General features: G+C 46.1%; 5 protein-coding genes across 5 annotated transcripts; 2 read left to right on the top strand and 3 right to left on the bottom strand.

The window, feature by feature from the left end:
- Nucleotides 1-284: 284 nt before the first annotated feature.
- On the bottom strand, nucleotides 285-1,538 carry JR316_0008221 (Solute carrier family 66 member 2; the record flags this gene model as incomplete). The annotated part of the gene is made up of 10 exons (XM_047893936.1): nucleotides 285-388; nucleotides 443-519; nucleotides 574-648; nucleotides 698-811; nucleotides 871-1,004; nucleotides 1,061-1,115; nucleotides 1,176-1,214; nucleotides 1,273-1,311; nucleotides 1,365-1,402; nucleotides 1,479-1,538. The coding sequence occupies 10 exons, from the start codon at nucleotides 1,536-1,538 to the stop codon at nucleotides 285-287; spliced, it is 735 nt and encodes a 244-aa protein (XP_047747251.1).
- A 2,114-nt stretch (nucleotides 1,539-3,652) lies between these two features.
- Nucleotides 3,653-5,217, top strand: JR316_0008220 (GDP-mannose transporter into the lumen of the Golgi; the record flags this gene model as incomplete). The annotated part of the gene is made up of 9 exons (XM_047893935.1): nucleotides 3,653-3,752; nucleotides 3,804-3,859; nucleotides 3,900-4,118; nucleotides 4,177-4,233; nucleotides 4,285-4,353; nucleotides 4,401-4,580; nucleotides 4,634-4,779; nucleotides 4,838-4,954; nucleotides 5,013-5,217. The coding sequence occupies 9 exons, from the start codon at nucleotides 3,653-3,655 to the stop codon at nucleotides 5,215-5,217; spliced, it is 1,149 nt and encodes a 382-aa protein (XP_047747250.1).
- Nucleotides 5,218-11,326: 6,109 nt separating this feature from the next.
- JR316_0008219 (Nitronate monooxygenase) lies at nucleotides 11,327-12,712 on the bottom strand (the record flags this gene model as incomplete). Its single annotated transcript, XM_047893934.1, has 7 exons — nucleotides 11,327-11,398; nucleotides 11,448-11,593; nucleotides 11,663-12,001; nucleotides 12,058-12,399; nucleotides 12,459-12,512; nucleotides 12,570-12,617; nucleotides 12,667-12,712. 7 exons carry the CDS (start codon nucleotides 12,710-12,712, stop codon nucleotides 11,327-11,329), a joined length of 1,047 nt encoding a protein of 348 aa, XP_047747249.1.
- Nucleotides 12,713-13,169: 457 nt separating this feature from the next.
- Nucleotides 13,170-13,864, top strand: JR316_0008218 (Small nuclear ribonucleoprotein-associated protein B; the record flags this gene model as incomplete). The annotated part of the gene is made up of 4 exons (XM_047893933.1): nucleotides 13,170-13,172; nucleotides 13,223-13,525; nucleotides 13,582-13,642; nucleotides 13,710-13,864. 4 exons carry the CDS (start codon nucleotides 13,170-13,172, stop codon nucleotides 13,862-13,864), a joined length of 522 nt encoding a protein of 173 aa, XP_047747248.1.
- Nucleotides 13,865-20,793: 6,929 nt separating this feature from the next.
- Nucleotides 20,794-21,225, bottom strand: JR316_0008217 (uncharacterized protein; the record flags this gene model as incomplete). Its single annotated transcript, XM_047893932.1, has 2 exons — nucleotides 20,794-20,960; nucleotides 21,201-21,225. The coding sequence occupies 2 exons, from the start codon at nucleotides 21,223-21,225 to the stop codon at nucleotides 20,794-20,796; spliced, it is 192 nt and encodes a 63-aa protein (XP_047747247.1).
- Nucleotides 21,226-21,631: the final 406 nt, after the last annotated feature.

Here is a 21,631-nt window from a genome sequence, read left to right as displayed (position 1 = left end):
GCGGCTGATTACTCTCAAGGGGGAAAACCATCTCGTTTTCATGCTATACATGGATATACGTAAACCTTGAGGTGGGAAACGGCGACCCTGACCCGCGTCAGAGTGAACCCGCGCCATTCCATTCCCTTGCCGGACATAAGAGCTTCACGAGCCTATGAGCAATAAGGAAGGTTTACGGTGTGAGTTTTCGTGGTGTCGCAGGAACCCGTAGAACTCGATTTAAATAATTATGGAACACCCCAAGGTTTAGAATGTGGTATTTTGTGACTTTGGGAAACATAATATCATTCTTGGCCTAGTACTAGAGCTTGCTCTAGTTCATCTTCCTCGGTCAGAATGGCAGAGATGGGAGGCTTGTTGCCATATGTTATGCGTTGACCGATGATGGCTGAATAAAAGTCAGTAAAGCTTGATAAGCTTGCAAGAAGACAGAGAAGCAGACCTAGATCGATTGACAACTGGAAGATAGCACAGACTTGGAATTGAAGGGGAGTATGTTGTAGGAAGAAATACACTGTTCTAGAAGGGAGGCATCAGATGCAGTTAGCTAAAACCATTCGAAATTATATTTACTTGAAGGAGTCTCCTCCAACCCATCCAAGCAAAGTTGACATGCGAAAGCCATAAAGTGAACGTTGGCGGTAATTACTACATAATTCTGAGGATAGACTTCTAGAAGGTTATAAATGTCACGGACCTGATCAACTGTGGGATCGGAAGTGTACTTTCCAGGCCCAGGGCGACAAATCCCAAGATAGAAACAAATGTCGGCCATTGACCAAAGATGAGAAATAGGATAGCTTGACAAAGGCTGCCGAAAATGAAATCGTCAATAGTAGGTTCTGAGAAAGATAGTTTTGCTGCATTTACATTAATCCAGCCAAAAATTCAATGTATTGAGTGTAGGTTGGCCATTGCCAAAAAGACAGTGGTCGCGTAGACGTGCCGAGAGTTTCAGGGCTTATGTGAGGTCGATATAATATACAGATATACAAAAGAGCCAGCTGGGAAGTGTTATTCAGTAATTAAAATGTAAGTAAACCAAGGTGGAGCGCCAAACCTGTGCGAGTATCATAAATATAGACTGGACCAGCAATGCCATTTCGAAATGATTTCTGGGGGTCACAGTCATTGTACTTCTCGAAATGAATGATAGTTCGAACTAAAGTACATACCCGAGCCAAAAGAAGCATCGTGTTATATTGGCTATAAGTCTGGGGGAAGACAAGGGGTGAGATAGGAGTGTGCGGGAACAAAGCAGAGGATAAGGACAGTATGGCACAAACATCTCGCGAGAAACCTGTTGAATCTCTGAAAATGAATTAATGAGGATAGGATGTTATTTTCAAGAATGATGCGCTCACTTTTTCTTGACGATGGAAAAGGCTTGGTCGGCATACACCTATACAAATTGTGTAATTAGTTCAATCCACGTAGCTCTATGTTTTGGCCGTTATGCAACATTTGTAAGCGCTTACCAGAGGTGGACCGACTGCCATGCCTATTGAGGCGAGCGTCGAGAGCCAAGTGGCCACCATTAGGGTTGAAAAGAAATCTTGTTGTTAATGACGGTGAATGAAGATGGGAGTCGGACGGGAGACGTGGGTTCGATCACATTCACAACACAACCAGTCATGTTGTCCGCAGTGACAACGCGCCAGCATGCATCCGGCTATGCATTAGTCAGCGACGCGCTTCGGGCTTTGAATTTTTGACCTTCAGCTACTTGTGTCCAAAAATGCAAACTCAACCAAGTTGACTGAAACTTCAAGCTTCAAGCTTCGACGTTTCCAACGTAAACGTAACGACAGCATCCTCACTCCCGTATGAACTCTCAGGAGATCTTACTAATGCTTCCATCCCTTTCATTGTCCAAATTCATTACCCGACACACCACAATATGGCTCGGCGAATGCGTCAATGGGATTACTACACCACAGGAACTTCATCATGATACGAGTCTAAAAGCGCCTTAGTCTAACCATCTACTTGTGGAAGGAAGGGTGTACGATTGAGTTCAATGCTTAACGGCACTCCTGCGAGAGTTATCCCGGCTCTTTCTCGACTGCCCCTATAATTGGGCATCTTTTCGGTTTCAGAACCGTCTTGCAAATGGTAACCAGAAGTATATTGGTGCGGGGAAACTCAACTTTATCATACTCCAAAATGTTCTCGGAAGCCAGAATTCGCTTTGATACCCGTGTATACGTTCTACGCTCATTATATGTCTTTACACTCGTCCTGGCTTAATGGTGAGGTATGTTTGGAAAGACGTGGAATGCGACCCTTTTACACACGACCTGTCTTATCTATATCCTGCCCGCCCGCCGAAGGAAGAAACATCCTCTTATGCAGCATTACTGACCGCTCTATCAGCACCGATCTGTACCAACTGGGATTTGACTAACGCACGAAGATCGTACAGCACCTCACAGAAGTCTCCAACGCCAAGTTTTCTCCAAACTCGTCATTTCATGGTCATGGTTTAGTAAAGCTCGCAATCGGCACCCACTGAAACGCGTCCTTTTGGCTTGCCTTCCCAGGCCACATAAGTTGTCATCTTTCTCCTGTTGCAGACACATGACGGAAATCCTGCATCTCTCATGGCGTGTGCTCTGACACATCTCTTCCATAGTTCCGTTCTCATTAACCTGCAATCGATATTTGTTTGAGATATGATGGAACTATTTCACCCCTACTGTCTCCCGGCTTTTGAGACGTATTGCAAAGTGCGTAGTGTTCGTCAACATTCACTGTATTTTGCAAATAAAATCAGTCTAACAGCTATGTGGACCATGATACGTAGCAATAACCGCTCAAAATCCCCTCCCGATTATCAAAATCTGACTGACAACTATTTCCTTTATGCCCACCCTCCGTTTTAACCTGCTGTCTGACGCTGAGCTAGTTTACTGTCACGCCAAGCGTCGAGTCAAATGAACGACTCTGCCCGGACCAGCACACAGACCAGTCCGGAGGGTTTAATTTAGTCATCAACGCAACATATTAGGTTGCATTAAAAGCACATACCAATTTATTTGGGTAGACATGCTGATATCTCTGCTCCGTCCAAATCAGTTGTGGAGTATCTTAGAAAACGCTTTTTGCCGGTATAACTCGTCCATTGAAAACTAAATTTGTCAAAAAGAAAATTTAGGATTTCCTACTACCTGGTATACACACACATAACTGTGGCACTGAACTCGATGGCCAACCAAAGCTTGAAAAATGAAACTTCTCCCAACTACATCGAAGTTTAACTCCGAGGTACATCTACATACCGCGACTGTGGCGGCTGCTAAGCTTCCGGTGCACGTGATCCCATCAAGTGGGATGCATGATTGGCGACTACGTTTGTTGTCACTGTCAGTTGAATCTGCCCATCACGAAAAACCTAGGATTTCAAGCGCGACGTGTCAATCCTATAATCTACTAGAGCTCTATCGACAGTGGTTACAAGGAGTCCAATATCCCTCCACATACCCCAACACTCTTTTCTTTCTCGGTTTTCTAGGGGAAGAGGTTTTGAGGACCAGGACCAACATTTACTAATCACAACTGGAAACACTCATAACTTACGACTGTCTCTAATTCTACGCCGGTGGTCGTTCCATCAGAATAATAACTCGTTATACGTCCTATATTACGGAAAATGTCTTCGCATCCGAGAGGCAAAGACTCGAATCGGCAGGATGCTGCAGAATACAAGAAAGCAATGGCGACAGGAGGAGTAGAGGCACATGCATCGCCAAGTAAGTGAATTTGAATCACCTTTGCTAAACGATTAAACTAACTTTTAAAAGTACCCCCAATTGTATGTTACTGTGTCGCTTCAATATTAATGACTGTAGTCAATAAGGTGCGACAGACTCTGAATTCGACTTTTAGAGCCTGTAGAGATTGACATGAGTCGGCTAAAGTTTGTAGTGTCTGGAGCTCAGTTCTCCATGAATTTTTTGTTGTTGTGTATTCAATCACTCGTCTGTGTGGCCTGTGTGGTGGTGGTGAAGAAAATCGGAGTCATATCCTTTCGAGCTTTTGATTGGGCGGACGCGAAGGCTTGGTTTCCAATCAGTTTCTTGCTTGTAAGCGTGATATACACTGGTTCAAAGAGTTTGGTGAGTCCTAGAATATTGGCGTCTAAGGCTGCGCTAATTCCTATATTAATGTATACAGCAACATCTGAGCATACCCGTCTACACCATATTCAAAAATCTGACCATTATCCTAATCGTAAGTTACCTCTTTACAAGCAAATGCGACGATTCTTACCGCTGTCTACAGGCCTATGGAGAGGTCATCTGGTTTGGAGGACGTGTGACCGGATTGACCTTCGTTTCGTTCATTTTCATGGTAAGTCACCAAGACGTGAAAATACTCGTTTCTAATCCCGAGTATAGGTTGTGTCGTCTGTTATTGCAGCGTGGTCTGATGTCACTGGGGCCATTTCGGAGTCATCGCTACCAATCGTAAGCACCGATGTGGGGTTGAATTCCTTGCAAGATGTTGCAGGCGCTGTCCGCGGGCTTAATGTTGGATACTATTGGATGCTTGTCAATTGTTTAACGAGCGCAGCCTACGTGAGTTTCGCCTAGCCTTTTTGCCGAACATGCAGCTAATAAGCGCTCCTCAGGTCCTTTCTATGCGAAAAAGAATCAAGTCGACGGGCTTCTCCGATTGGGATTCAATGTTCTACAATAACCTGTTGAGTATCCCGATACTGGCCGTGTTTTCAGTTGTTGTTGAAGACTGGGGAACTGCGAACTTGACTCGAAATTTGTGAGCCAAAATATTTACCTGTTGATCCACAAGGAAAGCCGGCTAACCCTTTCATTAGCCCTCCGGAGACCCGGAATATTCTTCTTTTGGCGATTGCATTCTCCGGTGCTGCCGCTGTAGGGATTTCATACACGACTGCTTGGTGTGTCAGGGTAACCAGCAGTACGACGTACAGGTATGATCAGCGACGTCTTTTGTTCAGAGCCGAGTCTGATGATCAATACATTTTACAGTATGGTTGGAGCGCTGAATAAACTCCCTGTGGCTGCCTCAGGGATGCTATTTTTCGGAGACCCAGTTACACCTGGCTCAGTATCTGCGGTGGGAGTGGGTTTTTTCGCAGGACTAGTGTATGCCGTGGCCAAAAATAATCAGAAGAAAGCAGAAAATCGGATGCAGTCCTCAGGCATTATTCCCTTGACGAATCGGAAACCATAAGACAAGCAGCAGGACTAACGGAAGGGCGTCAGTCGTACGAAATTAACAGTATCTACCCTTCTCCTATGTACGAAGTCTTTGCCGCTCCGTATTTATTACATGCACTAGAATTTTCACATGAATATGAGGGGGACTGTTGAAATAGGGTAGAATATTGGATTTGTTGGTGGGGGGTAGAGAAGAGAAAATGATAAACGGTGGAGATGTGCGGATGCTCCGCTAATCGCCCACCTTAATGCCGGAGTTTGTTATGATTACAACCCGCCACTCAAATATCCGGCGCCAGAGATATAGATTACAAGCTCTTATACGCCTTTTAGACTCTGGTCCCCTTTCCTTCATCTTGCTCTCCTCCCCCCACATCGGAGTAGCTTGCACCCAGCAGATCGCTGGAAGTGAGTGCGGTGGAGCTATATTTCTGTTGGGGTCAACGTTTTAACTCATCGGCTTTTCTATCGGTTTAGATCCCGACATTTTCCTCAACTTTCGGTCCTCGTCAATCAATTTGAATTTCACCATCTTGAACACCAACTACACCAATGGCATCTTCAACTTCAACCTTGCATCCCCCGAGGTTGGCGTCTATCTTTGCTGGATCTCCCAGTGCACCGGGCACTCCGGTGCACTCCATCCAGACAATGAGGAGGAAAGCCGCCGGCCATGGAGGCCCCTTGACAAAGATTCTCGTCGCTAATCGTGGAGTGCGTGCCCCTTTACTTATTTTTACTCGTTTGTGTTCTTATTCAACTTTTAGGAAATAGCGATTCGAGTTTTCAGAACTGCCCATGAACTTGCGATGCACACCGTTGCGATCTATTCCTATGAGGATCGCCTATCAGCTCATCGCCAGAAGGTTGGTCTATTCTTGTAATCACGCGCCGGTTTGCCATTAAAACCCATTATCACAGTCCGACGAAGCATATCAAGTCGGAAAAGGCTTAACACCAGTCGCTGCATACCTTGCTCAGGACGACATCATCAGGATCGCTCTTGAGCATGGCGTTGATATGATCCATCCTGGGTAAAAAAATTTCACGTTTTCTTTTTCGACTTTCTTATTCTTTTTATTCTTTTTAGATACGGATTTTTGTCTGAAAATGCAGAGTTCGCAAGAAAGGTCGAGCAAGCCGGAATCGCCTTCGTCGGTCCTTCTCCCGAAGTCATTGATGGCTTGGGTGACAAGACAAAGGCCAGGACCCTGGGTAATATCCACTACCGCTCCGAGTTAAACAATAACTTATCACCAGCTTACAGCTATCAAGGTCGGAGTTCCCGTTGTACCCGGTACCCCAGGCCCTGTCGAGTCCTACAAGGAGGGTGAGGCCTTCATTGAAGAATATGGGTTCCCGGTTATCATCAAGGCCGCCATGGGAGGAGGAGGACGCGGTATGCGAGTTGTTAGAGAGCAATCCGAGTTCAAGACTTCCTTTGAGCGTGCCGTGAGTGAGGCAAAGGCTGCTTTTGGAGATGGAACCGTCTTTATCGAGCGTTTCCTCGAGCGCCCCCGCCACATCGAAGTGCAAATTCTTGCCGATGCCGCTGGCAACACCATCCATCTGTTCGAGCGTGATTGTTCAGTTCAACGTAGACATCAAAAAGTCGTTGAAGTCGCTCCCGCCACCCACCTGCCCGAAGAGGTCCGACAGGCCATTTTGTCCGATGCAATCAAACTGGCCAAGAGCGTTGGATACAGGAATGCTGGTACTGCTGAATTTTTGGTTGACCAGATGGGCAGGCATTACTTCATTGAAATCAACCCCCGTATTCAAGTCGAACATACCATCACCGGTATGTCAACGATGACGTGATTGGTGTCGAGCGCTTAACATTAACGTTTCTTTCTCACAGAGGAGATTACCGGGATTGACATTGTCGCCGCTCAAATTCAAATTGCCGCTGGAGCCACGCTTCCCCAACTTGGTTTGACACAAGACGCTATTACCAAGCGTGGATTCGCCATCCAGTGCCGTATCACCACTGAGGACGCTGCTCAAGGCTTCCAACCTGATACCGGAAAAATTGAAGTCTATCGCAGTGCTGGTGGAAACGGTGTGCGTTTGGATGCAAGCTCTGGTTTTGCCGGAGCACAAATCACTGTAAGATCCAAGATCCAATCTATATTGTGCCCGAGCGTCTATTGACATCTTTACAGCCCCATTATGACAGCTTGTTGGTGAAGTGCACTGTCAGCGGAACCACTTATGAAGTCGCTCGCCGAAAGATGCTCCGCGCCCTCGTCGAGTTCCGTATCCGTGGTGTTAAGGTACAAGAATGTCCATACTGTCTAGATGCCGTCTAATCAGCCTTTTTTGGCAGACTAACATTCCTTTCCTCTTCCGTCTCCTTACTCACGACATTTTCATCGGAGGAAAGACTTGGACGACAGTAAGCTGGGTTTCACATTATATATGCACGATGTTGTTCTCACCTGGTTTTTAGTTCATCGATGACACACCTGATCTGTTCAAACTTGTTCAGAGCCAGAACCGTGCTCAAAAGTTGCTTGCATACCTTGGAGACCTTGCAGTCAACGGAAGCTCTATCAAAGGACAAACCGTTCGTACAGTCCGAATTTTTTACAATAATTGAATTAAACTTTTCTCTAGGGAGAGCCCGGCCTTAAGACAGAGATTGTTATTCCCAAGTTACAAAACCGCGACGATCCCAATGGACCTCCTCTGGATACAACTTTCCCTTGCCAAGTTGGCTGGAGGAATATCATCGTTGAGCACGGGCCCGAAGCCTTCGCAAAAGCTGTTCGTGAATACCCAGGAACTCTCATCATGGACACCACATGGCGTGATGCACACCAGTCACTTTTGGCTACTCGTTTGCGCACCACTGATATGGCTAACATCGCCAAAGAAACCAGTTACGCTTTGGCTAACGCTTACAGTCTTGAGTGCTGGGGTGGAGCTACTTTCGATGTGGCTATGCGCTTCTTGTATGAGGATCCTTGGGAGCGTCTGGTGTGTAGATCGGTTTGTCTGTTCTTAGACATCGCTTTCTCATTTTTTATTGTAGCGCACTCTCCGTAAACTGGTTCCCAATATTCCATTGCAAGCCCTCGTCCGTGGTGCTAACGGAGTCGGCTACACGAGCTACCCGTCAGTCGCATTCAATCTGCATCCGATATTACACAGAAACTGACGCTCCAATAGCGATAATGCCATCTACGATTTTTCCAAGAAGGCTGTTGAAAATGGTCTTGATATCTTCCGTGTTTTCGATTCTTTGAACTACTTTGGTGAGATCCTCTCCACAATTGATGACAGCACCATTCTGATTTTCTCTTAGAAAATGTAGGTCAACTGGCAGGTATTTCGAAAACAGAAATCGCTAACACGATGATAGATGAAACTTGGTATCGACGCTGCCAAGAAGGCAGGAGGTGTTGTTGAGGCAGTCGTTTGCTACAGCGGCGATGTTGCCAGCCCCAACGAGAAGAAGTACACTCTTCAATACTACCTCGACTTCGTCGACCAACTCGTAAAGGAGGGCATTCATGTTCTCGGTGTTAAGGATATGGCTGGTTTACTAAAGCCCGAGTCTGCCAGACTGTAAGATTTATTGACGATTTGATTATTGTGTGATATTAACATTACTTGTTTACAGCTTGATCAGTGCTATCAGGAAGGCTCACCCTGATCTTCCCATCCACGTTCACTCCCATGACACTGCTGGTATTGCTACTGCCAGCATGCTCGCTTGCGCCGCTGCTGGTGCTGACGTCGTTGACGTCGCTATCGATAGTAAGACTCCGGACTAGTAATTCTCTCGGTGATGTAACTCAACTATACTTCTCTTCAGGCATGTCCGGATTGACATCGCAGCCTTCCATGGGTGCTGTATGCATGGCCTTGGAGCAAACTGATCTCGGAACTGGTATCCGTTATGAAGATATCCAGGCTCTTAACCTCTACTGGAGCCAAGTTCGCTTACTGTACAGCTGCTTCGAAGCCAATGTTCGTGCATCGGACTCCAGTGTTTTCGATCACGAGATGCCAGGAGGGCAATACACTAATCTTATGGTCCGTGAAGCAACATAAGTTAATCTTTCTTTGGCTTATCGTGAAATTCTTAGTTCCAAGCTTCTCAATTGGGTCTTGGTACTCAGTGGACTGGTATGGTTGACTCGCTCATCAAATTCATGAAGTTTCTGATCTTGTTCTTTTCGCAGTCATCAAACAGAAGTACATTGAGGCCAATGAACTTGTAAGTTAAAGACGTAGTTGCACTGAGGCATCCTCTTACTGGTTCATCCATTTTTTATAGTGTGGAAATATCATCAAGGCACGATTCTTGTGAATGTTTCTATTGTCAAACAAAACTGATAATTTACAATTTAGGTGACACCATCATCCAAGGTCGTCGGAGACTTTGCCCAATGGATGACATCCAATTCGTTCTCCAAAGAAGATGTTCTCGCCCGCGCAGAACAGCTTGACTTCCCATCTTCTGTTGTAGAATTCTTCCAAGGCTACCTAGGACAGCCTGTGGGAGGCTTCCCAGAGCCACTTCGTTCCCACATCATTAGGAACAAGCCCAGAATCGACGGACGCCCTGGTGCCACCATGGAGCCCCTGGACTTCAAGAAAATTAAAGCTGAATTGCGAAGCAAGTTTGGCAAGCACATTACTGATGCGGATGTTACGTCCTACGTTATGTACCCCAAGGTAATGGGATTAATGTTATAATCGTTTCTGAAGCAAGGATGGATCTCACAAATCTATCAGGTCTTCGAGGAATACCAAGGCTTCATTGAGAAATATGGTGACCTTAGGTAAAACAATTTTGACTGTCTCTACTTTACATGACCCTATCATTGATGTCTGTTCCTCTGATAGCGTGATTCCTACTCGTTACTTCTTGGGTCGTCCCGACGTTGGAGAGGAAATGCACATTTCCATCGAGAAAGGCAAAACGCTGATCATCCGCCTCATGGCCGTCGGTCCTGTTGTTGAAGGTCGTGCGCAGCGTGATGTTTGGTTCGAAGTCAACGGAGAGGTAAATCTCAATAACCTATCTATTTGCTATCAAGTTAATTGTACCGACTCCACCAATAGATTCGCGCTGTGTCCGTTGAAGATAAGAACTCTGCCGTTGAAACAGTATCCCGCGAGAAAGCCACCAGTGACCCAGGATCTGTCGGGGCTCCGATGTCGGGTGTTGTTGTCGAAGTCAGGGTAAAGGAAGGCCAGGAGATCAAGAAGGGAGATCCTGTCTGTGGTATGTCATTGATTTTCAAGGCTTCGTTCAACGAATACGTTAGCTGATATATATTTGGTCTGTAGTTCTCAGCGCCATGAAGGTGGGATTTTCCTTCTAATATTTTAAGGAATTAACAGATTATTGACTCCGCTCGATAGATGGAATCTGCTGTCACAGCACCCGTTTCGGGACATGTCAAACGAGTTGTTGTCCAAGAAGGTACACATCTTATTTCTTCTTCTCTTGCATATCTGCGTTCTGAATATTTTGAACAGGGGATTCGATCAACCAGGGCGACCTCACTGTAGAAATTGTACATTAAAGGAAAAGGAGAATGAAGTTGTATTTCTTGTTTTTTTGCATATCTTTGTTTTAGTCGTATCAATCCAATCCAATGCTCATAGCTAGAGATCGTCAGATATTCTTATCTTCAGCGCAGTTTCGAGAGCATTTGGCCCAAGACAACGGTGTGCTGATTGATGCAACCAAGTATGGGGCGGAAATAGCAAGGACCAAGCAGTCCAAAAAGAACTTTACCAAATCCAAGCAAAATCTGGAGATTGCGGCTGGAAACCATGGAGGTCCCGTCTCCATGATAGTGCCCTCTTATCTACAAGTGGCGAACATGAAAATAGCTGAAAATAGGCGTACTATCTATTGCGTCACACCAGAATCGCGGATGATGTATACCGGTTTTGGGATTGGTAGGAAGCGAGGAAGCTTGTTAGAAAGTATGCTATATATGCTGTGGACTTTGTGTGCTTTTTAACACAGCCTTCATTCAAGACAAATTCCGTGTGTCCAAAGATATAATTCAATAGTTGGTTCTAGCAACAAGGAAACAATTACAAAACAATCTACTATATAGTAGTTACTTAAAATTTATATTCGAAGTGTGTCACTTCGATATCAGATTAGAGGTGTTTTTTAGACATTGCAGACATTCTTCATGTAGTTCAAGTAAAATTTCCTACAACCCGAAAGTTAGCAACAATCAGAGGTAAACATTTGATACTAACTCTTGCAGGTATTATTTTGGACATTAACCCCACTGCTGAGCCCGCCCAAACGACTGACCTACTCGTATCATTCATTCGCACGCCCTCCGCGAATTTCTTCCTAATTATCTCCATATCTTCTCCTTTTTCATAGTCATCAACAGTAGCTAGGGAGCCAAATTTCATTCAGGCTATTAGCTGACTAAAGAAAATAGTTTACAGACAAAGCCTCGTACCGTTACGCAATCCCCTTCCATCGATACCTTCAGGCCAACCCAGAGTATTTCTAGCGTAATCGAAAGCCATGGTACGTACTGACTTGAAAGAATCGGCTTCAACAAGCGCCGTACGTTGTACATCGGTGTACAAGCTTTCTGGAGAGAGGAGAAAGCGAGTTCCCAAGACCACCCCAGAAGCACCGAGAGTAAGTAGAGAGGCTATTTGCGAGCCAGTAGCAAGGCCTCCTGCCGCAAGCAAAGGAGGTCCATTGGACTCCGCCACAACCTGTGCGAATAATGGAAGTAAGGTCAAGGTAGTAAGGCTTGTACTCAGTCCGTGACCCCCTGCTTCATTACCTTTTGGAGAGAAATTAAAATATAATTTTGGTTTGTGGTTAGGGTAGGATGCGTACCCTGAGCAACAATCACGTCAGCTTTCCAGGTGTCGAGCGCCAGACGTAGATCTGGGACCGTTGAGACTTGAATGAATATTTTGACAGCGTCCTTGGTGTGTGCTCGGGGGTCGTTCTCTCGCACAAAATTCACCCAACGGCCGATATCGTTGCCGAAAGCAAACCAGACTGCTTGAACACGGTTCTCCAGCGCAACGGTCAAAAGTTTCTCTGCTTTATCAGGAAGCTTCTCCAATTGCCAACATAAGAAGCCTACACCGATTGGAAGTATGTCTCCGTTTGGCTGTAATAGACTGCGAGCAATATTAATCTCCTTTTCCAGATTTTCTACAGAGTCGTAGCCTGCCAGCGAGCAATTGAATGTTTGAGTAGACATATTGAGTGAGTATTTTGAGATATACCTGCTGAAAGAAAACCAAAGCCACCAGCGAGGCTGACTTGCGCAGCAAGTAATCCTATGAAAATTTGGTTCAGTATGAAACAGATGGTGAGTGACAATGACGTCTGCCAACCTCCACTAGCACCAGCCATTGCAGCCTCCACAATTGGAGTTTTAATGCCTAGAGATATGACTTTGAGTAATTATCAAGCACCATGCGTATTACTCACCCAATAATTTGGTTAGGGAAGTTTGAATAGGAGTAGTGATCGTCATGAGAGCAAATCAATAGAAGTTGACTGGTCAAGTTGTTCTAGGATAGTTAGTTATATAAACTCGGGACGGGGCTCGTATTCCGTTATTTCCCGCTGCATCGTTACATGGGCGACAATTGCGGAGGTCATGAGTTGCCAGAATTAACCAGAATTACCAATCCACGTCGTGCGGGTGTTGTTTATCCCTCGATGACCGTGACGAGCGGTAAAAGCCCTCATAAAACACACGTACTGTACGTCTCTTAACTCTCCTCAGCATTTGGGACAAGTTCAACTGAAGATTGAAGATGCATACAGGCTTTCGAGTCCAAGCCAAAGTTGAACGTTTTGAAGGGAAGAATAATGGCACGTGTCTTTGTATACAGTTGTTTTCGTGTAAGGATTCATGATACTTCGTTTTTCAACATCAATCTAACTTTCGTACTCGCGCTTTACATTTTCGTAACGCGTCGCCCACCATGGTAAGTTCTTCAACTTGGAATGTGGTATTTGCAGACCGATGTCTTTATAGCCTCCTCCGAAATCCAAAGGCGGGAAGATGCTCGCCCTGATCAACTGGAGATTGAAGGTTACGATTAACGATGGTCGTTCTCTGGTAGGCCAAATGCTGGCATTTGACAGGCACATGAACCTCGTCATCGCAGACTGCGAAGAGTTCCGAAGAGTCAGACCGAAGAAAAAGGCCGGAGAGGAATCTGCACCGGAGCAGGAAATGAAACGATCCTTAGGCCTCGTCATTCTTCGAGGCGAAACAGTTGTTAGCATTAGCGTTGAGGGACCTCCGCCAGTGGTCGACGAGGACAAAAAGAATGCTGTGAGTCGTTGTCATACTCATATCGACAGATTGGCTCAAATCCGTCTTTGAAATAGTTGCCAGTTGGGCCTGGCCGCGGCATGCCTGCTGGCCGTGGTATGGGCATGATGCCTCCCAGTGCGTGCATTTTCTTAAATAAGCTGCTCGATATCTCTAAATATACCATCAAAAATTACATCTACAGTGGGTCCTCCTTCCCTGGCTCGTCCTCCAATGCCATTCGCACCTCCAGGAATGGCCGGACCACCCCCTGGCTTCAGGCCTCCCGGGTTCCCTCCCGGCATGCCCTTTCCTCCTGGTCCCCCTCCTCCGGGCTTTGGAGGACCTCCTCCTGGGTGAGATGACCGTTTAATATTTAATGACATTTTCGCTGACATGAGTTGTATATCAAGTTTCCAACCTCCTCAGTAGGCTTAAAATTCCGTTGTACCTACATACCATTGTAAAAGGTGAACTTTGAGGCGCCATGTATTTGCCTCGACAATACACTCTTCTTTACTTCTTTTCGAGATTATTTTTACGGTATCTTTTCAAGACTCAAAGGATACAATATTGGTAAACCTTGTAAAGAAACATACAATACATTCAATAACAAGCTCGAAGAGCAAGGTTGCTCTTAGACAGCCAACCTATGCACAACAGTCAGTTTCTTTCGGTTTTCTGCTATCTATGACTATTCTGTACTGTCGTTGCCAATTTGCCTTCGACAATTATTCGATTCCGACTAACAGCAAGAAGCACGATTAACCTCACCAAGCCATAACAACACATCTGGTGCGATGCTCATAAAGGTACCGGACCTGCACAGTGTGGAGTCTAGATTTTGTAACTTTCGGTCCCGACTGATCAAATGAAAGGGGACAACTTATTAAAACATGCAGTAAGGGGCGACAATCTAGCTATGTCATCGGTCATGTTGGCATATCGGGTTGCACAACTCAAATGGACATTCCACGCCCGACAACGCCACGATCATGTTTTACAGAATAGGAGCAGTGTGCATTAGTGAGTGCGTATACATATGTATACACTTAATTTATTTTCTTATCATGTGGTGATTTCTTACGACTAAACAGAGCTTTTGTCAACAAATCATATTCAGCAAAAAGGTTAACTTTAATCTTTGCATTCTCTATAACAATGTGCTGAAACAGTATTTCAAAGCCCTCGGACGCGAGCGCTAAGTTGGGTGTACTTTGCAATGTACCGTATTATTAGTATTTCAAGGTCTTGATTATCACAGGTTCAGTTCCTTCTTACGCAATATTTTTGGTGGACTTGTAATGCTCGTGACTTGTTGTTGCTCGACCTGTGTGATCTCGCTCCTCTTGTGGGTCAGTTCTTACTTATATTTATTCCATCTCTATCCCTCTTACGGAAGATCCTAGAACCCCAATGTTGCTGTGTGTCCCCCCCAACTATATAAAAACGGGGCAGAAAGGTTGTATGACAGTCACTCGGTACCAGATCAGTTCTTTGCTACGCTGTCCGTCAAGCCAGGATGATATGATCAAGGACATGCTACATATTTAGTGTTACCAACCCAAGAAGGTTCCCGATTCACTAGCCCAATCCTCAGATGGGGAAAGCTGATATTTGCTCTATCCATGGACGGATAGATGGAATGCACATTCAATTGGTTTTGCTCTCGGTAGACGGGAAGGCGGGGCCCTGTCTCTTGCACCAGCCGCGACAGGTGTAGTAGATGCAGCGACAGTCGCCCCTTGCTAGCTTCGATCCTTCTCTGAGCCCTCTCGAGGAAAGAATCGCTCAAATTTTGACATTGTTCCTTAACTGGTCTAACGCTTTATGGTCCTTTTTTCACACGAGATGGTGTAATCCAATCGCCATGTTTTCAAAGCGACTTCGCAGTCTTCACTGGCCCTTCACCCGGCAACTTGATTGTTGTCCCGGTTAATTTTGTGACCTTGTATCTGGTTGTAAATCACTTGAGATACTTATTCAATTGGCAATAATCCCTGAAGTCACCGACAATGACTGATATACAACTTCATGACTGACTTGGATACCTGAAGACATCTTTCCAAAATGACAGTTCTTTTGGGCTCCACTGCATTGACGCCGCTGTTACGCCACAGAAATTCACTAGTAGACGTTAGAGGTTCTGGTTAGTAGTATATTAGAGTATATTGGCCACAGTGCCGAGTTACTGAGAAACACAATGATATAATTGTTTACGATAGCGTTCTTAGAAGTTCGCCCATGAAGAAAATCATCGTGTTGCATTGCATACAGTTCAATGCGCCAGTTCCGCTGCTTCGAGCATGGCCATACATATGCTTGTGTTTGTAAGACGCTCCGGTGTCTTGAGTTTTCTTCTGACATCAGTCGCTTGACATTGAAAATGTATGTATGTCAGTTATCACCAATCGGGTTGACCAACTCCCGCTCACCAGACCACCAACCTCGTGTAAATGGATATATTCGGAAGGTAGTGATGAAGAATTGATGCGCATAGTGTCTTATCAGGCAAGCGTTCCTGGCCATTTGAATCGGGATCTTGAACGACCCCAAGTCCAGGAGGCGCCCTGAAAAATAGTCGAGGGACCGACGCCGATAGGCGAAGCAAAGTTTACCTTGTTTGTTCTTGTCCTGGTGTATGCTATAGGAGACTACATTGCGCCCATAACTCACCACCGTGAAGCGCTATTCGTCCGCTTGTTATTTTTCTACCGACATCACAATGCCCACTGTCGCACATCAAAATCCAATTCAAATTTATTTAGGGAGCGATTGCGAGCGAGATCATTTAAATTTCAGTGATGAATCAAGGTTTTTTATTTCCATTTCGATCCGTTATATCTGGAGTGGGAGATTGGAGACTTCTGTCTGGGCCTGTCCATTCAGCCAATTTTTGGGACATGTGCTATCATGCATGTCTATCGTCCGGTCTTTTAGAAAGAGCATTATATACCATTTCGTTAACTTGTTCAGCCGAGTAAAATTGTAACTGGAATTTTATTCACTAACGAGAACTACGGGGTGTTATTTTGACGCAATGGTCGTTTTACAAAAAAAACTCCACTGATTGTTTTCAAAAGTTGTGTTCAGAGAGGACTCGAATAGTTACCGGATAGGGTAGCATATTAGAGCATATTTGACCTTTGTCCTTTCTGTAGGGATAATTGTAGTAATGATAGCGAGGACGGATCTTCTTGTAGGCAATTAGATATTGTGAAACGTAGAAGAGGTAGGCTTCTCCAGACAACCCCCGACGGGACAGTATTTTAGGAGGTTTTGAGGCTATTCAATCCAAGGCTGTTGACGCTACCATATCAAGTTGGTACTACGCCGGACACAGTACCTACATAAGGGTAAGTATAAATGGTGAGAAAGAACGCGGTCACGAATGACGCACAGCGGTGGCTTTCTTGGCAAAGGGTCGCAAGTGCTACTCAATTAAATCAAAACTTTAATTCACATTTTTTGGTCCATTTGTTTTGAGCCGACGCGTCACGGTGTACGCTCATCTTGCCATGGCACCGACCTTACCAACACACCGCGCTCACCTGAAGCCTTCCCGCAAAAAAGTGATCGGTTTGTTACCCCCGTGTCACCAACTCAACTGGTACGCAGCACCTCCATATGTTTACAGGAGGGTCTAAGGCCAAGGCAGAGGCGCTCAGGACCCATCTCAGTGGTGCATTTTTATACGTGAATTAGTCGCGTCGCGACATCTCAGGTCCAGTGGTGGCTTTCTGCATTTCACAAAAAAGATTTCTCCGCTTTGCGGCGCTGCGCATACAGCACGGCACTCTGACTCAACTATTGCGGATAATGGGTAGTATTAGGGTTTCTGAAAAATTTCCAACAAAGGATTTTTATAGAACGCTGTGAATATGTTGCGAGCCTCGTGAGACACGGCAGTAAAAACACCGATGGGTGCGACTTATAAATAAGCGCTGATGTCGAGTCAAGAGAATCGGGATGGACTTTAGGGTTAGGTTCCGGGGTAGGGGTCTCGGGCCAAGACTTAATCTGGGTCAAGCGCGGTCAGAGCGGGAAATCCATCTGTGACATGCAATAATTGCATTACAGGGACGAGTGCTCTATGGCATCCTATTGGCAGCCCATAGCCTACATATGATCAGCTGGACAAAAAGCGGCGGGCGGCTTCCTATAGGTGGGATGGGCGACATCACCCGACGCAGACCGCTTTAGGCGCAAAGAACACACAAAGTAACATATATAGCTTGCACACCGGCTAATGATCATGCGCTTGATTGTCGCGAAATTCAGGTCGTGGTTAGGGAGGTGATTGTAACTGGAATGAATTGAGCTTGTTGGGCAGGCTGTACAGCATATGCCGTAGTGTAGCTTGTTAGAGGGCAAGGGACGGAGAGACAAGCTCGACTCGCGCGAGACGGGCCTGCCAAACGGTGTTCTAGCCTCAAGAATTCTAGACGAAAAACGTCAAGGAGCGCGTCACGAGCTTGTCCACTGGCGTCCTGAAAGGCTATGTACACGGTAAACAAGGCTGACTCTATGCATATCAAGATTCGAAAAATTGTATTTTTATGTCCGTACGTTCGCGTGCCAGGGATATTGCCGTTGTCAATCGAGTTCACAGGGGCTGATTGTGGTGGTGTCTTCCTGGTGGTAGTGTGGTGGTTGATCACTGGAGCGTGTTCAGTGCGTAACTTTCGGTTCTGCTCAAATGCGGAAGGGTGGCATTTGTTGCCGTCAGGTTGACTGCATTGCCAATTGTCAAATTCCAGACTTTGTGTACAGTGGGCCATTGTTCGATGAACGGGTGGTAATGAATAGGTGGGTGAAAAGCTTACCCAGCGCGACGTCACTTGTTGTTGATGATGAAGCTACGTGAAGTAACATATATTAAATTATATCATTGTTGTTCGAATTAAACGGGGGGTTGGTTTCGCAACCGAGAATAAATGTGATTGCGATGTGGGTGGCATTGTGTGGTCAGATAGCCTGTGTGGGCAGATGATCAAACAAGTCGAGATGAAATGAATAATGTGGACACTAACATCAAGGTTTAGATTCAGAACCACAGCGACCACGACCGTCCCTTGATTGTCTATTCATTCATTCATACATTTATTTTTTTTCCCATTGGAACAATTGGGGATTGGCCTATGTATAAGCAAGAGAAGTAACTTTAGAAACCTCTCTAAAAGAAATGAAGTAATGAATGATCATGGGCGAGTTTCATAGGCTAGAACATACTTTAGTGAATGGAATGGTCAGTTGGCACCGTGGCGGCTGCGGTTCGCAGTGATGCATAGTGTGGCTGGGATAGATCGTCTCAGTGTGCGCCGCGTGTCCTTTCCAGGACGGTCTCCGTCTGGACACGGGCTCGCCCCAATGCAGAATTAACCTGCATTGTTTTGACAACAACGCGATGACGCCAGCCTGACAGAGTAGATGCCCACCACCGCACAAAAGCCAGAGGCACAGCGCATTAGAAAGGATTTAAGGCTTGGAACTGCGATATGCAGAATAGTTGCGCCGTGCGCCATGCTCCCAGACAAGACAAGGACACAAGATAGACAGCGACAGGCGACAGCTTACGTTCAAGATTTAGAGCGGACGTGCCATCACAGTATGTGGTGATTGCAAAGCAAAAAAAAAAAAGTGCAACAAGAAATAGAACGCCCGCCCCAAGGAGGCATGGGCCAGGAGCAACGTCTATTCTCGGAGCCTCAGATGCAGCGCGCAATGTACGAAAATCGCGCACCTGTAACGAACAAGGACCCTCACGTTATGGTGCCGAGATGCGTTATGCATATGATTGACAAAGTCGATTTAATAATCTGTTCGTTCCACCCGGGACCTGCCTTCCTTTTCCCTTGTCTCGAACACGAAACCTCTTCGCTCCCGTAAGCCTAGAGGCCTAAGGAGCCGTCTGATCCTCTCGATAATAAATAGAGTTGTGCCTATTCGGATAAGGCGCGGTTAAGGCTGGGTAAAGTGCGCCTCTGCGCTAGTGCAAATCCGTAACACACACTGTTAAATTTAATGTCAATGCGTAACGCGGTTGACGTGAACAAGAAGCAACTCTGGAACGGCCACAGCCGCGCGGGTGCGCGATTGCGCGATTGTGTGCGCGTGCTTGTGTGTGTGTCATCTATGCGCTCGTGTGCGGAAAAGGATAAGGACGATAAGAGGGAGGAAAGAGAAAAGGGAATACAGAAAGAGAAGGCAGGTTAGAGAAGGGGCGGCGCAGGTTCAAGTCCGGGTCCACTTTAGGGATTTTCCTGTTGAGGATACGATGCACAAGCTGATTGCGGGGTGATGGGAAAGTCTGTATGGCGTCTTGCAGCACCTTCCGTTCGATTGCGATGTTCGATGAGACAAGGGATGGGCACGGGGACGCGGACGCGGGTTGCGCATTAAGACGATTTGGTGCTTAGTGCAGTACAAGCGCATACATACACTCGGATACTATAGCCTTCGCCTTCGCTGGGGGGCATGGGGCAGAAGGTTCAATTACTGGGCGGATGACGATGGATTCCAGAATGAGCCTGAGAGACCGGGGGGTTGCTCCTAGCTCCAACTTGACTTTTGATCTTCGCAAATCGCCAGAACAACTAGGCGCGAGGCGAGGCGAAGAAACAAAAGGTAAGTAAGGCAAAAGGAAATATAGCCATTGGACGGATAGGCTTTGCTTCGCTCTTGCCTTCCTTTCCCTTCGGCTTTGCGTTCGCTCAAGGCTGGTGGCGGACGGTCGGTCGGCGTGCTCGGCTGACTCCGTCAGAGATTTTAGACGACTTTTGGCCACATTGGATCTGTCTGATGGAGTGGGTGAAAATTAGCCCTGCCAGAGCCCCTGCCCCTGCCATCCCGCGGAAGCCACGACAGGACCTGACAGGACTAAACAACGCCACGGACGCACGCACGAGCCCGGTAGTACAAAAAAAGAAATATGAGAAGAAGGTGCCAGCCAAAGAAGGGGCGCGAGAGAGAGAGATAGAAACAAGAAAAGAGAAAGAGAAAAAAAAAGAACTCGCGAGTGAATCGGAGAAGACCCGTTTCTGGCTGTACTTTTCCAAGCGCAAGGGTTCCCGAAAAAAACTCGGACTGTGAAAGGATGAAAGAAGTCGGGTGAGCTTTCGAAGTCGCGAAGGATGGGTTCTTGTAAGTAAAATATAAATGCTGCCTATTGCTTTTTGCTTACTGTGTAGACTTACTTTTAGCCCGTGTATGCACCATGCACACACGCAACGCAAGAATCAGGAATCAGGGCGCAGGAAGGTTGGAAGCTGGAAGGAAGTCCTGACCTGTCAAGATTGTAGGGGAGATACCAAGACTTCGTTTCTTTTTTCCTTTCGAGATTCTCCGAAATTAGTGGATTTCGCTGGCTCGCAGACGAATTGGTCGACAGTTTTTTGCGGTAATGCGATTTTGGGACGTTCGCGCTCTTTGTCTAGGAAGGTTTGCATCGCTAACGCTGCAATGGAATGTGAAGCAGGAAGACTAAAATACGACGCGCGCACGCACGCACGGCCGCCAATAATTGAGGGAAGAGAAGTATTATGAACTGTATTGCAAGTTAGTTAGTAAGTCAGTTATGAAATGAATATATGTATAGCGGACACAAGAAAAGAAAGGAACGGGAGATATAACGTCACGAATCACCATGCAGAGAAAAGAAAGCGCAGTGGGTTCGCAATCAAGCCAAAGATCCAACTTTGACCCGGCATGGGTACGGGCATGGGCGTGGGAAAGGACGTTACGGGGAGCGTGACTGGCAGACCTCTTCTGAGCCGCCGAGTGTTCCGCGAACCAACCACGAATCGATCGCAAGTGACCAACGGGCTGCGGAGCGAGTTGCCTGTAGGTTAATATTAGTTTGCCAGTTGCCACTGGCAGCGACGCCATGCCATGGAGTTGTTGGTTTAAACATGGCTGTTGCTGTTTGCGCGAGCGTGTTCGATGAACTCTAACATTTTCGGAGACAAGATGCTTGGAAAGTAAGTTATTTGTGTGTTATCGTGCTATCTTGTTCGCGCTATCATGTTCTGTTCATATTATCGTATCGTATCGTATCGTATCGCGTTGTGTTGCGTTGTGTTATGCCGTGTCGTGTTGTGTTCTTCCGTGATAGTTGATACTTTGATA

This window comes from Psilocybe cubensis, chromosome 7 (genome assembly GCF_017499595.1).
Source record: "Psilocybe cubensis strain MGC-MH-2018 chromosome 7, whole genome shotgun sequence".
NCBI lineage: Eukaryota > Fungi > Basidiomycota > Agaricomycetes > Agaricales > Agrocybaceae > Psilocybe > Psilocybe cubensis.
This window is presented reverse-complemented; position numbering and strand designations above follow the sequence as displayed.